The 14,572-nt window shown below is 47.1% G+C and overlaps 1 protein-coding gene across 3 annotated transcripts in view; it reads right to left on the bottom strand.

The window, feature by feature from the left end:
* Positions 1–7,705: 7,705 nt before the first annotated feature.
* The window catches only part of WBP1L (WW domain binding protein 1 like), a 474,431-nt gene continuing 467,564 nt past the window's right edge, over positions 7,706–14,572 (bottom strand). For all 3 annotated transcript variants that reach the window (XM_069611687.1, XM_069611686.1, XM_069611688.1), the window contains exon 4: positions 7,706–9,956. In XM_069611687.1, coding sequence (XP_069467788.1) covers positions 9,226–9,956 — 731 coding nt within the window. In that variant the 3' untranslated portion in view covers positions 7,706–9,225. The remainder of the gene's footprint in view (positions 9,957–14,572) is intronic.

Here is a 14,572-nt window from a genome sequence, read left to right as displayed (position 1 = left end):
GAGTGGGCCCTTAGCGTAAAAGGCAGTGTTTTATCTGAAAGGGAATAGCACATTTGGATACATCTGACTATCCACCTAGAGATGGCATTTTTAGAGATGCGCTCTCCTTCCCTGCCTGGCGCTATGGAGAAGAACAGTTGATCTGTTTTCCTTAAGGGTCTGGTCTTGTCTGCGTAGTAGAGGACCGCTCTCCTCACATCTAGTGTGTGGAGTTTCACCTCAGCAGAGCTTTTGGGTTCTTGGAAGAAAGCCGGTAGCTCAATAGACTGGTTAACATGGAATTTGGAAATGAACTTAGGTGAGACCCTAGAGTGAGTTCGTAAAACCAGTTTGTCCTCATCTATAGCAAAGAAAGGATCCTGCACTGACAGGGCTTGAATTTCACTGACCCTTCTTATGGAGGTGATGGCTACTAAGAAGGCAGTTTTATAAGTCAGGTGTTTGAGACTAGATTTGTGCATGGGCACAAAGGAAGGTCCCATGAGCTTAGTTCCACATTAAGGTTCCAACCTGGTGGTGGATTAGAAATTGGAGTGTGGAGTTTCTTTACCCCTTCCATAAATGCTTTGACGACTGGCATCTTCCACCATGACACCTTGTTATGGGAAGTGGTGTAGGCTGACAAAGCTGCCAGGTGTACTTTTAGTGAGTTAAACACTAATCCTGCAAACAGCAGGTGGAGCATATAGGTGACCACATTAGAAGGAGTACAATCAATGGGGCTGATTTGCCTATTCTGGCACCAATTTATGAATCGTTTCCATTTATCATAGTAACAGTGCCTGGTGTTTGGTTTTCTTGACTCTTTCAAGATATCCATACATCTCTGAGGTAAATTGAGATGTCCGAACTTTGACTTCAGGAGCCATGCTGCTAAATTCATCGAGTTGGGCTGAGGATGCACGGTTAGCCCCTCGTGCTGGGAGAGTAGGTTGTACCGGCACGGACGTTTGATGGGGTCGCACACCGCCAGTCATCGGTTCCCTGTGGATTTTGTTCACCACTTTCCTCATCAGAGGTGTTGGTGGAAAAGCATAGGCAAATATCCCTGACCAATTCATCCATAGGGCGTTCCCCCTTGGAGCCTGGCTGGGGGAACCTGGATGTGAAGTTTGGGCATTGCCTATTTTCACTTGTGGCGAATAGGTCTATAGTGGGGAAACTGCACTCAGAGAAGAGGTCTCCTATGACCTCTTCATGTAGTCGCCACTCGTGTTCCTCTGGGAGGGGATCTCTGCTCAGAGCATCTGCGAGCGAGTTGAGTTCCCCCAGAAAAATGTTGGGATGACAGGTAGATCTTCCGTTTGAGTGCCCATTTCCAAATTTTCTGGGCAAGCTTGGACAGATTGGGAGAATGAGTGCCCCCTTGTTTGTTTAAGTAAAACATTGCAGTTGTGCTGTCTGTTAGGATCTGCACTGACTGGTTGGATAGGAGGGATTCGAATGCCCGAAGCGCTCTGAAGACTGCCAGAAGTTCTAGCAGATTGATGTGGTTCTGAGCCACTGTGTGAGACCAGAGACCCTGAGCTGTATGGTAAAGGTAGTGAGCTCCCCACCCTGCCAGGGAGGCGTCTGTTGTGACAACGGCCTGTATCTCTGGATCGTAGAAGGGTTTCCCCTTCGTAAGATTCGCTCTTGTCCACCAGCAAAGACTCTGTACTAGTGTTGGCGAAACGACCAGATCGTCCCACTGACCACTTGCTTGAGACCACTGTTTCACCAGCCATTCCTGCATGGGTCGCAGGCGCGCATGGGGAACTGGGTAAATGCAAGATGCCATCATGCCTAGTAAACGCATAGCTTTGTGCCCACTTATTTGGCAACCGGCCAGATATTGAGGAATTTGCAGCAACAAATTTCGAATTCTTTCCCCCGACGGAAAGGCTAACCCCTCTTGGGTATTTAGGACAGCTCGTAATAACTGTTTTGAGGTGCTTGGCACCAGGCTTGACTTTTTCTTGTTGATTGAGAAGCCCAATTGGAAGAGGAGGTCGATTGTTCTTTGCATGTTTAATCTGCAAATCAGGGGGGACTCCCCTGTAATGAGCCAGTCGTCCAGTTAAGCGTACACTGGGATTGCCTCCCTGCGTAGGTGCGCTGCCACCATCACCAGCACTTTGGTGAATAGCCTTGGAGCTGAGGTTATTCCGAAGGGCAGCACCTTGAATTGGTAGTGCTGGTTGTTTATCTTTAAACGCAAGAACCTTCTGTGCCCTGGGAAAATTGAAATATGAAAATAAGCATCTTTCATATCCAATGTTGCCATGTAAGCCCCCTTTTTTAGTAGAGGGATTACCTCTTGTAGTGTAGTCATGCAGAATGTTTGTGGCTTGACATACTTGTTTGCAGGGCTCAAATCTAATACTGGGCGTATTGTCAGATCTTTTTTTGGCACAAGGAAGTAGGTTGAATAAATACCCGTTTACCTGGTTGATCGGGACGACTTCTATGGCGTCCTTTGCTAGTAGAACGGCGATCTCCTCAAGGAGGATCATCTGATGTTCCAGCGAGTGTACTTTCTGTCACGGAGGATGGTCATGGGGGCGCCCTAGCAACTCTATGCAGTATCCTCCGGACACTGTGGACAGCACCCATCTGTTCGAAGTGATCCCCTCCAATGCGTGGGTGAAGGTGGAAATGCGCCCCCCTACTGGGGATGCATGGGAGGGGACCTGAAGCGGAACGTCACCGCTTGTTGGTTGGCGTACCACCTCTGGCAGGGCTGCCTCTACCCCTAGCGCGACCCCTGCGTTGCCCTCTGGGTAGCCGTGTGAGGATTGGGGATTGATTGTTACCCCATGAGGTTCCCTGATTTTGGTAATAGTTTGAACCCCTTTGGGAACTTTGGCCCCGAAAGCGGCGAAAATTGTTGTTACTCCTCTTTCCAGAGGGTTTATTGACCAAGAGATTTTAGCGTCTCGTACTCATCCTTTGTCGTCTTTAAAGCTTCCTCCACTGCCTTGCCAAATAGTACATTCGGCTCCACAGGCATATCTATAATTGTTGCTTGGGTTTCAGGTTTGAACCCCGACTGCCTTAGCCAAGCGTAACGCTTAATGACAGTGTCTTCGGCGATTAACCTCCCAGCATTTTCTGCTGCATCAAAGTTTGTTTTTAGCATGCAGCCTGATACAGACCTTCCATTTGCTGCCAGCCGAGCCAACTGGCTCTTTAAGGGTTTGGGTGCGGAGGATACCAAAGTGGATACCTCCTCCCATTGATGGCAATTGTAGCTTGCCAAAAGGGTGGCACTGTTGGCAATTCGTGCCTTATAGGCTGAAGTGGAGGCAACCTTTCTACCCAGAGCATATAGTCGTTTACTTTTTTTATCAGAAGCTGGTTCCGAAGAAGCAAGCAGGGTACCTGCCCTCTTTCTGGAGGTTGTTACGACCAGGGAATCAGGCTTTAATTGGCCCCTAATGTACAGGGGATCGGAGGGTGCGGCACAGAACAATTTCTCGACTCACGGATTAACTGCTCGAGTGACATTTGGGGTTTGCAGCGAGGGATCAATTCTGCGCTAGATGGATTTTAACAGAGGGATAGCCTAAGTAATGTCTTTCTTGTCTTCTAGGATTTCTTCAGCGAAATCCATGTCTTCTTGGACACCCTGTCTGTCGATATGAAAACGGGCAGCTGCCTTAGCCAGTACCTCATTGAGGAGGGGTTGGTTATCTACAGCGAGTCATGCACCGGGGGGTCTTTAAGACCCCCCCTGGTGCATGTAGGCTTCAGCCTAATCCTCCTCCTCCTCCTCCTCCTCGTCATCCCCATAATAAGAGTCACCCGCCCAGTTATCAACCAATTGAGGTTCTGTTTCATCACAATATGAATCAGGGTGGTAAGGTTCAACCACAAAGGGGTCTGTGACCAAGCCCTGAAACGGGGCGTCAGAGCGGAGTTTCTTAGCAGGGGGCTGAGAGGACTCAGGTGTTGCCTTGGACCCCGAAGGGGCAGAGGTAGGAGGGGTGTTGGAGTAACTATGAAAGTAATTAGGGTCCTTTTCATAGAAGTCAGCCATGAATGACATCCTTCTCATGACCCTATCTATCAATGTCTACTGAGCTCCATTGTTTAGAGCTAGGAATAACAACAGGTTATGGTTCCTCATCAGTGCCCATATCCTCAGCAATGGGAGGAATGAGTTTACTTTTAGTGGTAGGATCTGAGACCTTGGACTTCCCTGTTGATTTAGGGGCTTTATGCTTCTCCTTATGAACATGGGGTTCTAAAGATATCTTTTAATGCTTTTTATCCCTGTTCCCATGATTATAGGAGTGTTTCTCAGTGTTTTTAGGGGCCTCCGATGGGTTTGGCGCATCACGTCGAGTTTCTGAGGTGGGATTCGAAGGACGCTGAATCTCGGGTGTACGGTCAGACGCCTCGCGTCTAGTCTGTGGATGGTAGAGGGCGGAATCGTCATCCGACGATCAGGGCTCGAGGACTATTGAGCGTGCAACACCTTTATCCACCGAAGACGGTTGGGCTTTGTTATGAGGCGAACACGAACAGGAACACCCAGAGGACAAAGATTCATTGGACCACTCTCTTGGTGTCGTCCGGTGCCGATCGCTCGACACGCGTGTCGAGTCACGGCCGGGGTTGATGTGCTTAGTGGAGGTAGAATGTGTAGCGCTTTTGCACCGGGTGTTGTCCCCACAATGTGGCCACCGGCCAGTCCTTAGGGGTCGGGGGCCTGCGCGCGGGTGTCCAAAGTCACCCCATGCCCCTGCCGTCTGCTTCGGCGGCGTTGCAGCCATCGCTGAATGTCCCCTCCATGTCCATGGCCTCTAGTTGCCTGGCGTAGTGGGCCCCGCGTTTAGTTGAGCGGTCCTTATGGGTTTTTCGGCTTGAAGAGCTTGCAAGCTCAACAGGTAGCCTCGGGATGGTCTTGTGGGAGACACAGATTGCACGTATTGTGCTTATACACCCAGGGAAACTTCCTATTACACTTAGGGCACAATTTGAATGGAGTACTCTCCATATGTTACAAAATGGCAGCGGGCGGGTATATGTAAGAAAAGGTGGGAAAGAAGCCTGTGTGACCACCCCCCACCCTCCCTACTGTAGAGGGCGGAGGCCATAGGCCTTCCAAGGCCCGGAGTCCATTGTGGCAGTCCTCAACGGCTGACTTCCTCGATCTTCACCAGCGTCGATCTTCGGCGTACGGTGGAAGTGAAAGGGGAAGTATTAACGGTAATTGTGAACTGTAAACGGAAAAGCGCTGAAGGAACTCTGCAACATGCGTCCGACTAGTATGGTGGAAAAAAACAATCTGAGGGTCCTACACGCGTGAGAGATCATGGGTACAGGGGACGTCACACTAGGGATAGTATTACTGGTACGCCCTGTTCAACGTCCCTTTTTGAGTTTTGAAAAACAAACTGTAATACTCTGCAGCTTCCACTAGATGTTGGCCTATGAACAGTATGTGATCCAAGCAGATTCCATAAGCCTCAGAAATATATATATTAAAAACAAAGGGCCTCATTACGAGTCCGGCGGTAAAACCGCCTGGTTACCGCCGGACTCATATTACCATTCCACCTCCGTGATTCCCGGAATTACAGGGGCATTAGAACCCCGGTTTTCCGGGAATCACGGAGGCGGAATGGTGTTAATCCCCATTCCCATCGAGTCCTATGGGACTCGAGGGGAATGGGTATCATGGAAACTCCGGCAGCATCTCGTAATGCTGCCGGTGTTTCCTCGTCCGCCTGCAGGCGGTCCAGAAACAACGGTGGCGGCGGGTTTACCGCCACCGTTATTTCCGGACCGCCTGAGTTATAATGAGGCCCAAAATCTTCTTTCAACAAAATGTTTAGAGACTTAATTGAGGCTTTTAATAGCACAGGTATCTGTACAGCATATTATCTGGGATAGGGATGCTGCACCTTCCCGACCAAGGTACAGCAGTCACGGATGAGACCGAGGGTAATCAAGTCAAAACTAGACACCCTGTTCTTGGAGTACATTTTTTGTTAAAACTTTTGCAACCTAACAATGTTCAGAGTCTAAATTAGTTTTAAATATTAGGTAATCTGAAAAACATCTCAATTACATGCTACCCAGCGTTAATGGAGCATTATACATAAAATTTAGATTGAACGTTATGCCAGTCAAACAGCTAAAAACTAATAAATTGTCCCATGGCTCCCCAAAGTCTTGCCCGTTCTGCTCTACTTAAGATGAATATGACATGAATTTTTTGTTAATATGCGCAGCATATGCACATTTGAGGATGGCATGGCTTTACAACCACCTCCCCCCCCCCATCACCCTTAAATATCAGGTGCTCTGCATAGCAGACACGAATGTCTTAAGCAAAATGATGAATTACCAGCACATCATATTCAGTTGTCAGTTTCTTGAATAAGGTCTGGCGAATTCGATCAAAAGCAACGACTCGACTTGATGTTATTTAACCATGTCCAATTTTTCTTTTGCTTAAACTCTTTTGATGAATACCTTTGCTGATCACGGTTGTAAGAGGCTATGGATTGTAATTTATCGTCTCACAATACCCTAAAACTGCTTTTATTTTATTTTATTATTAAGGGCTTTTATGGGCTTTTGCCTGAAATAAAGTTTATTTATGTGAAACACTAGTAGGCCAATCCATTCATAATAGAGTTGTAACGAAGGAAAATTACCAGAATGTATTTTGGATTTAAAATGTGTAAAACTAGACAGTGCAACCAATTTTGGAATTAATCAGTAATCAAATGTTTTTACTCTAAAAGCTCATGGGAGAAATGTGTATTTTTTCTTTAAAAGTCTACTTTAAAATGAATAGCAGCTAGCTAGTCCCATGGTAAAAATCCTGTTGAATGCTCACTTGGAAGGAGCTAATCAGTGGTGTAGGAACCCTGAAAATCCATTGCTGCAAATCAAGGTTTAGAATCAGAACTTTCTTGGTAAGGGACAGCAGACTAGGTTAATGCATTAAGTGTGAAATGAGCTATTGGTAAAGACAGCAATATAAAAGACAAAGGGCCTCATTACAAAATGCCGTTAACCCCGTACCGCCTCATTACGTGGGACCCGCTCTGCCCTCCAAAGTCAGAATGGCCCGGTATTTCCCCATTCAGGGACCACGGATCCAGACCCGAGTTTGAAGGCAGCCATGCTCTTATTAAGGGCATGGCTACCTCCAAACTCGTAATAAGGCCCAAAGACTCAAACAGCAGTATGAATTTGGCATCAGTCGTGTTACCATCATATACTAAAGAAGGTCCAGCAAGAAGTGTTGGAAATGTTGGCATACTTGGGCAAGGTGGTCCTTGCCTGGTCACGTAAGCACATTGTTCTACCCCAAAATGTATCCTCTCAAGTCCACCACTCACCTTCTAACCTTTGATAAGATGATCATTCAGTTTAATGTGAATGCATTCTCTGAATTCTCCTATTGTCAGTTTTTCTAGGTTTCCCGTCTGTCAAAGTGCATCAAGAAAACCTTGAAATGACACGATGCCACTACAAGAAACACCTTAAACAAAGCAGAATGTGTGCTAAAGAGGCCTGATCATGTTATGCAAGTATAGAGTACCATTTTGGTATCCACATATGAAGTCACTTTGATATCGCAAAGCTCTGCCCATGCAGAGTTTCATGATTAGCAAAATTACATTTTTTACAAGGACTGTAATGCAAATGAACGGAATATGATAGGCCAACAGTAGTCAAGAAAACACAGACAACGTGCTAAACAAACATATGTTTTAAATAGATTTCTTTTCAATTCACAGGTTAAACATTTGCTCCTAGGGTACATTATGCGTTTTATTCATGCAAAAACAAACAGTTTACTGCCATACAGTAGTTGTGATTTTGTAAGCTGACAATCCAGGACATGTATCAAAAATGGAATTGTAGCTTCATGGTTACTTCATTCAAACGGATTTTGGTTCAATTGCTGAAGTGATAGGTATATGGATGGCTCAAAGAGACACACCATGTAAAACATTTGCTGTATAAAGTAGGCTGCAATTCTACAATTATGGACACAGTAGATCAGGACGTGACCGACGGGCTGTCCCAGATCTGGACAAACACAAAGGTTCGCAGGCAGCCCATCACAGTGTGATAAAGATGCTACCCTGTGTTTACACGATGACCCCATTGCCCTGTTCCTGTTCCTATTGGGCTTGTGCCTTTCTCTCACCCACAGATAATTTCAAAATTTGAAAAACAGACAGACACTGCTTGTATGTGGAGGCAACACAAAATGAGAAAATGCACCCATTGTTTGTGACAGACTGAAAAACGGACACATCTTTGAGGTTGAGAAAAAGCACAAGAGGGCAAATTTGGAAACGGGGCATGAAGCACCATGTCACTGTTTGAGGCAATCAAGTGGGAGACCAAACAGAAAAGTAGTGGCTGGTGGAATCGTTAAGTTTCTTCAAATGTTAAAACAAAAGGACCTCCATCTTTCCCAAACATTTTCATCCAAGCAGGATTACATTTTAAAATGTAAATATGCACCGGCCAGACCTTTTGCAGTTCATGGACGCCCTTACTATTACGTACAGGGTATTATCACAACGTTTTAAAAACACAACAACCTAATGGCCTTTTGAAATTTCCACAGTGTTTTATGGACAGACCAGCTGCCAGATAAATCAATACCTAAACGTCAGTGTCCTTGTAGGGGAATACATTTGTCTGCTTTTGGCAGTTTATTTTTACACTTCATTTAAATCCTGGAAGAATCCAGGTTCATGGAATTTCAGATTGATCGGGCAGTATTCTGAAGATCAAGTTCTTTACAGTAGAGTGCAGTTTTAACTTCCTAATACGTGTGTTTGAGAAGCAAACAACTGGAGCGGAACATAGAACAACAATAATCGCTCAACATCAATTCTATAAAGTCAGTGCCATCTCAAGTCCATTTGTTATGAAACATATGCTATGCAATTGTGTTCTCCCTCCACAATAAACCCCTTCTCTTGTTTCACGCATCACTTTAATTATGGAAAGAAAGCATGTTTCAGAACTCAAAGAAATTCTTTAAAAAATAAATCCATCACCTAGATTCAGCATTACAAAAACTTGATTTTAAGCTGGCTCCACAGAGCCAAAACCCTGCTTCTGACAAAGGGACAGAAAAAAGTGTTCAGTTCCTCTGAGCTTTAACATAATAAAAAATGCCAACAAAAACAAAATCTTTTTATAAAGTATCATTACATGTGGTGCTCTTCCCTGGATTTATTTGCAACCACTTTAGCTAGGAGAATTGTTGCTTTTCTGCGAGTTTGGGGAGTCCTGTTCATTTATTGTGTTCAGCAGTAAAATGGGCTGCCGTGGCACATGTTGGTGGCCGTGCTGGGAATGACCTTCTGAATGGTGAAAAGGACGATCCTCTTCATCGTCATGGGGGCGAGCATCACAAGACGTGCAGCTGTCACAGAAATCCATGGGCTCGTCCAATTCATCATCAAGACCCTCAACCTCTTTGAAGTCATCGTGATGACGGCGGTTGCACACACACACTTCAATGCCAGAGTCTCCAGTGAAACGACGGTGCCGCCCAGGAGTGGTTTCCTTGTGATCCGTGAAGGCACTTGTATCAAAACTTTCTGAGCTGTAGGTCTCTAGTAGTTCTTTCTTCAATTCAGAATCCACAAGGTTCGCTTGATCAGCAAGTTCCTCCAATTCTGTACTAGTGGTGTAATCATCTGGCTCAACAAATGAAACTTTGTTGGGTGCGTGTCCAAGGTGTGCAGGGGAGGGCTCAACACTCACAACACTTGGCACCATGGAACTACTGCCAACAGCAGTATCTACTGGAGAGGTGTTCCAGATTGGCGGCAGGTCTTGGGTATTATCTGGGATGGTTGTACTGGTGCATGATGGTAAGCACTGTTGGTGTAAGGCACTGTATGGTGGCGGAGGCGTTGGTGGACGATTCACTACTTCCTCATAAGCGGGTAATAAATAATTTGGCAAAAATCCTGAAACGGAAAGCAATGGGAAGCATTAATTCACATAAGTAACAATGCACCACAAAACATTTTAAAACTTCATAAGCAGCATTAGGATTATCTTTCACTTGTTAAAATGCACATGGCTACATCAAAGTTATTTGCCAGTCAGTGGAGACCAGATGAAAACTGCTAGACTCTCCATCGCCATTCAAATTGTAAGGTGAGAAAGCCTGAACATCAATTTTAAACAGTAGTTAATATCAATAGACCGACCATAATACCCCACGACAGTAGGTTTACTCTATAATGGGAGTTTAAATCTATTTATTGGCACAAAAAAACGGTCCAAAATTCCTTTCCAAGCACTTTTTCACTTGGGATTTTGATGGAGAACTATTATTTGTTCTGGTTAATTGTTCATATGCAGTGTTCTGAGAAGTTACACATTGTATACGACTTCATTAAAGATAATGGAGTTGGAGAATCACAAGGACAGGAAGGTTACTCTTTCAACAAGAGACATTTGGATGAGTCAGCACCAATTATTCTCTTTTGTACTAGTAGTTCATGTCTCTCTTCCTCTAGATTCATGGTATGTCTGCACCAAAGTCTAGTGGTTGGAGCATTTTTGTGGGGCAGCCAGAAATATATTCATAAGTAAAAGGGAAGCCAGGAGCGTGTCCGCATCGGTACTCAGGCACACACATTGCCATCACTGGTTGGGCTCTTACGACAAAGAGGCAGTTATGGGAACAAGCCATCAGAGGGAACCGACTACAATCATAACAGTCACCCTACTGGGTAATTTGTACTTCCGTCCTGCTCCCTTCCTCCAAATCCATGTGATAGATGTTATGTTATAATGATTTATACTGCGCACCGCTGCCATTTGCATGGTCTCCAGGCGCTCATGTGGTTCTGTAAGAAAAGTGTGTGTGGTTGACTAGTGGGGGGAAAAGGGATAGAATAGAGGTTGTGCTCTTCTGTTGATGCTTGCAGAACCAGGAGAAACGGGCTTTCTGCGTGTGCTTTGTTGCATGCACTGGGCTTGTGTCCCGGAGGATTGGGGGGGGGGGGGTGACTTAGCATTGTGTGTCTGGGTTGTTTGCAACTATTTGGTTTAGTGGCGTGGTTGGCAGTGGGTGTGTGGTTTGCAAGTTTGTTTGGTGTGTAGTTTTACCTGTTTGGGCGTGTGTAGTATGTGAGAGGTATGCAGGTGTGAAAAAGAGGAGGGGGTGGTTAATTGGTTTCAGTTTGGTTCTGGGTGTGTGGTGGTTTTATTGTTGGTTCTTTAATGCATATTGTCCCATGTTTGCTTTGGTCACAGAGTATTGTTTGTGGGTGTGTGCGTTTATATGCTCATGTCAGTGAGTTGAACAGCCAGGATTTCAGACGTTTTCTGAAAGTTAGGTGGTCTTTAGTCGTTTTTTTCCTTTGGTACTGAGTTTCATAGTTTGGCTATCAAATAGGAGAACGCAGTTCCTCAGAAATTTCCTTTTCTCAGTGTTTAGTTTCTATTTGGACGTCATTGCTTGATCTTAGGTTTATTCCTGGTTGAGAACGGTTGATTTTAGCTTGGAAAAATTCGGCTACATGTCCGTATAGTGATTTGTGGGCGATCCAGAGGGCTTTAAAGTTGATGAGTTTCTTTTTTTTTTACCTCAGCCAGTGCAACCCAACTTCTCAGGGCTGGTGTGATGTGGTCTCTTCTATTTAGTCTCAGGAGTAGTCTTGCTGCAGTATTTTTGATGCATTGTAGTTTATGTCGATGAGACGTTTTTGAGGGTGTTGTTCAGGTCTTTAACTGACTCTGCATAGTTATATGCAGTAAGTCGATTGGGTTTGAATGAGTTTCAATAGGGGGGGGCATGTAGATGTTAAAAGAGGAGCAGGGCGAGGCTTGATCCTTGTGGTACGCCAGAGGTTATGTTTTTAGTGTTAGATGTGAATGGAGGCAAGCGTGTTCTTTCTGTTCGGTTGGTGGAAGAACAAGTTACTTACCTCTAACTGTTGTTCAACAGCATGGGTCTGGCATGGATTCACATGCTCATGAATATTCCCCGTCGTCAGGCTGGGAATCCTCGGTAAAGAAATCATCAGTTTCAGTTTTGTTTCTGAACTGTCTTTCGACTAATAACCAATCGCTGGTCTCTGGGTCATACTGCCCCCAGCCAATGACTGCCCTCTACCTAAGCCCCTCCTCTGGCAGCCACCTTCAGATTTGGTAGCACGTAAAGTGGCAGTAGGACCAAGAGAAAATCCGCAGAGGGGTAGGCGGGAGGGTTCGCATGTGAATCCATGCCAGACCCATGCTGGAGAACAACAGTTACAGGTAAGTAACTTGTTCCTTCTCCAGCATGGGGTCTGGCATGGATTCACGTGCTCATGAATATGAGAATACAAAGCAGTACACACATGCACAACCACGGGAGGTGGCAAGGCTCAAAATTAAGCATTTCAACAACTCAACATTAAGCATCTCTTACCTCCTCACCAGGCTCACCTTCAAGTGGTCAGGTTGTGCAGCACTGCCTGGCTGACTCTGGACTCCTCCCTGGAATACCGGTCGACGCAGTAGAATCTCGTGAAGGTGTGTGTCGACCTCCACGCAGCAGCCCTGCAGATGTCCAGCAGGGGCATACCAGACAGGAACGCTGTAGTAGCAGCGATCGCTCTGGTTGAATGGGCTCTCGGACGGCCGGGCACCGGTAGGTTTCCCAACTGGTGACAGTGGATGATGCAGCCGGAGAGCCATCTAGAAATGGAAGCCTTCGAGAGGGCCTTCCCTTAGTTCACAGGGCCAAAGTTTACAAACAGCAGTGATGTCTTCCGAAAACTCTTTGTGCGGTCCACGTAGATCTTCAGCGCTCTAGCCACATCCAGAGAGTGCAAAGCCCTCTCAGCCGGCGACAGGAAGAAAACAGGTAACACCAAGGACTCGTTGAGATGGAAGTCCGACAGCACCTTGGGCATGAAGGAGGGGTGCGTACTCAGCAATACCCTCATCTCGTGGAATGTCAGATATCGAGGTTTACAGGAGAGGGCACCAGACAGAGAACCTCTTCCATTTATGTCCATAGCACTTAAGAGTCGAGGACGCCCTGGCCTTTGCAAGCACCTCCTTGCAGTGCGCTGTGATATTGTACCCTCCAAACTCTAGTGCTGCAGGTGCCAGGCCTGCAGGTTCAGCGATCCTGGGTCGTGATGTAGGATGGCACCTCCGTCCCTGGCGAGAAGATCTGCGTCCGTCGCCAGTTTGACTCGGGGGGAGCTGACATATCCAGAAGGTCCGGGAATCAAATCTGCCTCGGCCACGCCAGTGCGACAAGGATCATCCTGCACTGGGACCATCTGAGTTGCAGCAGCAACGGTGGGAATGCATACAGGAACAGGCCGTTCCAGGGGAATGAGAATGCATCGCCCGTGCTTCCCAGCTGGGGACACCTGCTGGCAAACCTCCGGCACTTGGTGTTCGTCACCGTCTCGAATAGGTCGATTGCCCCATCGTCGGAATAGCAGATCCACCTGATCCTGCCGAAGCTCCCACTCGTGGCAAGAGCACAGCTCCCGGCTGAGTGAGTCGGCGATGGTGTTCTTTATTCCTGCCAGATGGAAGGGTACCAGGAACATCCCTTGGGCAACGGGCCAATGCCACAGATCCTGCGCTTCCTTGGATAGGGCTGGGGATCTGGTGCCCCCCTGCTTCCGGATGTAGAACATCGAGGTGGCGTTGTCGGTGAAGACCCTTATCACTTTGCCCTTGAGGGACGGACGGAAAGATCTAAGGGCCCAGAACACGGGCCGGAGCTCCAGGACGTTGATGTGCAGAGACCTCTCCTTCGGAAGCCAAAGGCCTCTTGCGTGGAGATCTCCGGTGTGCGCTCACCATCCTTCCAGGGAGGTGTCCTTCGTCACCGTTTCCTGATGCACTGGGGTCTGTAAATCCATGCACGCCACGAGGTGCGCGCGGGTGCCCCACCTCCGGATCGCTTGACAGAAAGTCTCGTTGAGGGAGATCTTGTCTTCGAAGCTGCCCGCCGCTTGCATCCAACGGGCGTTGAGGAACTCCTGCAGTGGCCGCATCCGCAACCTGCACAGACGCACGAGGTAGATGCACAATGACATCATGCCGAGCAGGGACTTGATGGACCTCACCCTGGCCACTTCCATGGTCAAAAGCCGTTATACCTTGCCGAGGATGGCCTTCGTCCTCTCCTCCGATGGTGAAGCCAACCGTGCCACTGTGTTAAGTCTGGCTCCCAGGAACAGGGCGTCCTGCGACGGTACCAAGTGGGACTTTGCAAAGTTGATAGAGAATCCCAGATCCACGAGCAGGCGGACGATCTTTGCTGTGTGATCGATGGGGAGTTCTCTTGACTTTGCTCAGATGAGCCAATCGTCCAGGTAGGGGTATACGTGGATCCACTGCAGGCGCAGCCGCGCCACCACCGGTGCCAGGCACTTGGTGAAGACCCTTGGCGCTGACTTCAACTCGAAGGGCAGGGCCTTGAACTGGTAGTGCTGCCCTTGGACCACAAATCGTGGGATGCCCCTTTATTTATGGGGATTTGGAAGTAGGCATCCTCCAAGTCCAGCGACAACAGGAAGTCGCCCTCCTCCAGTTGTCCCAGCACATGCTGAAG

Source organism: Ambystoma mexicanum, chromosome 8, assembly GCF_040938575.1.
Source record: "Ambystoma mexicanum isolate Mex_15411 chromosome 8, UKY_AmexF1_1, whole genome shotgun sequence".
Lineage (NCBI taxonomy): Eukaryota > Metazoa > Chordata > Amphibia > Caudata > Ambystomatidae > Ambystoma > Ambystoma mexicanum.
This window is presented reverse-complemented; position numbering and strand designations above follow the sequence as displayed.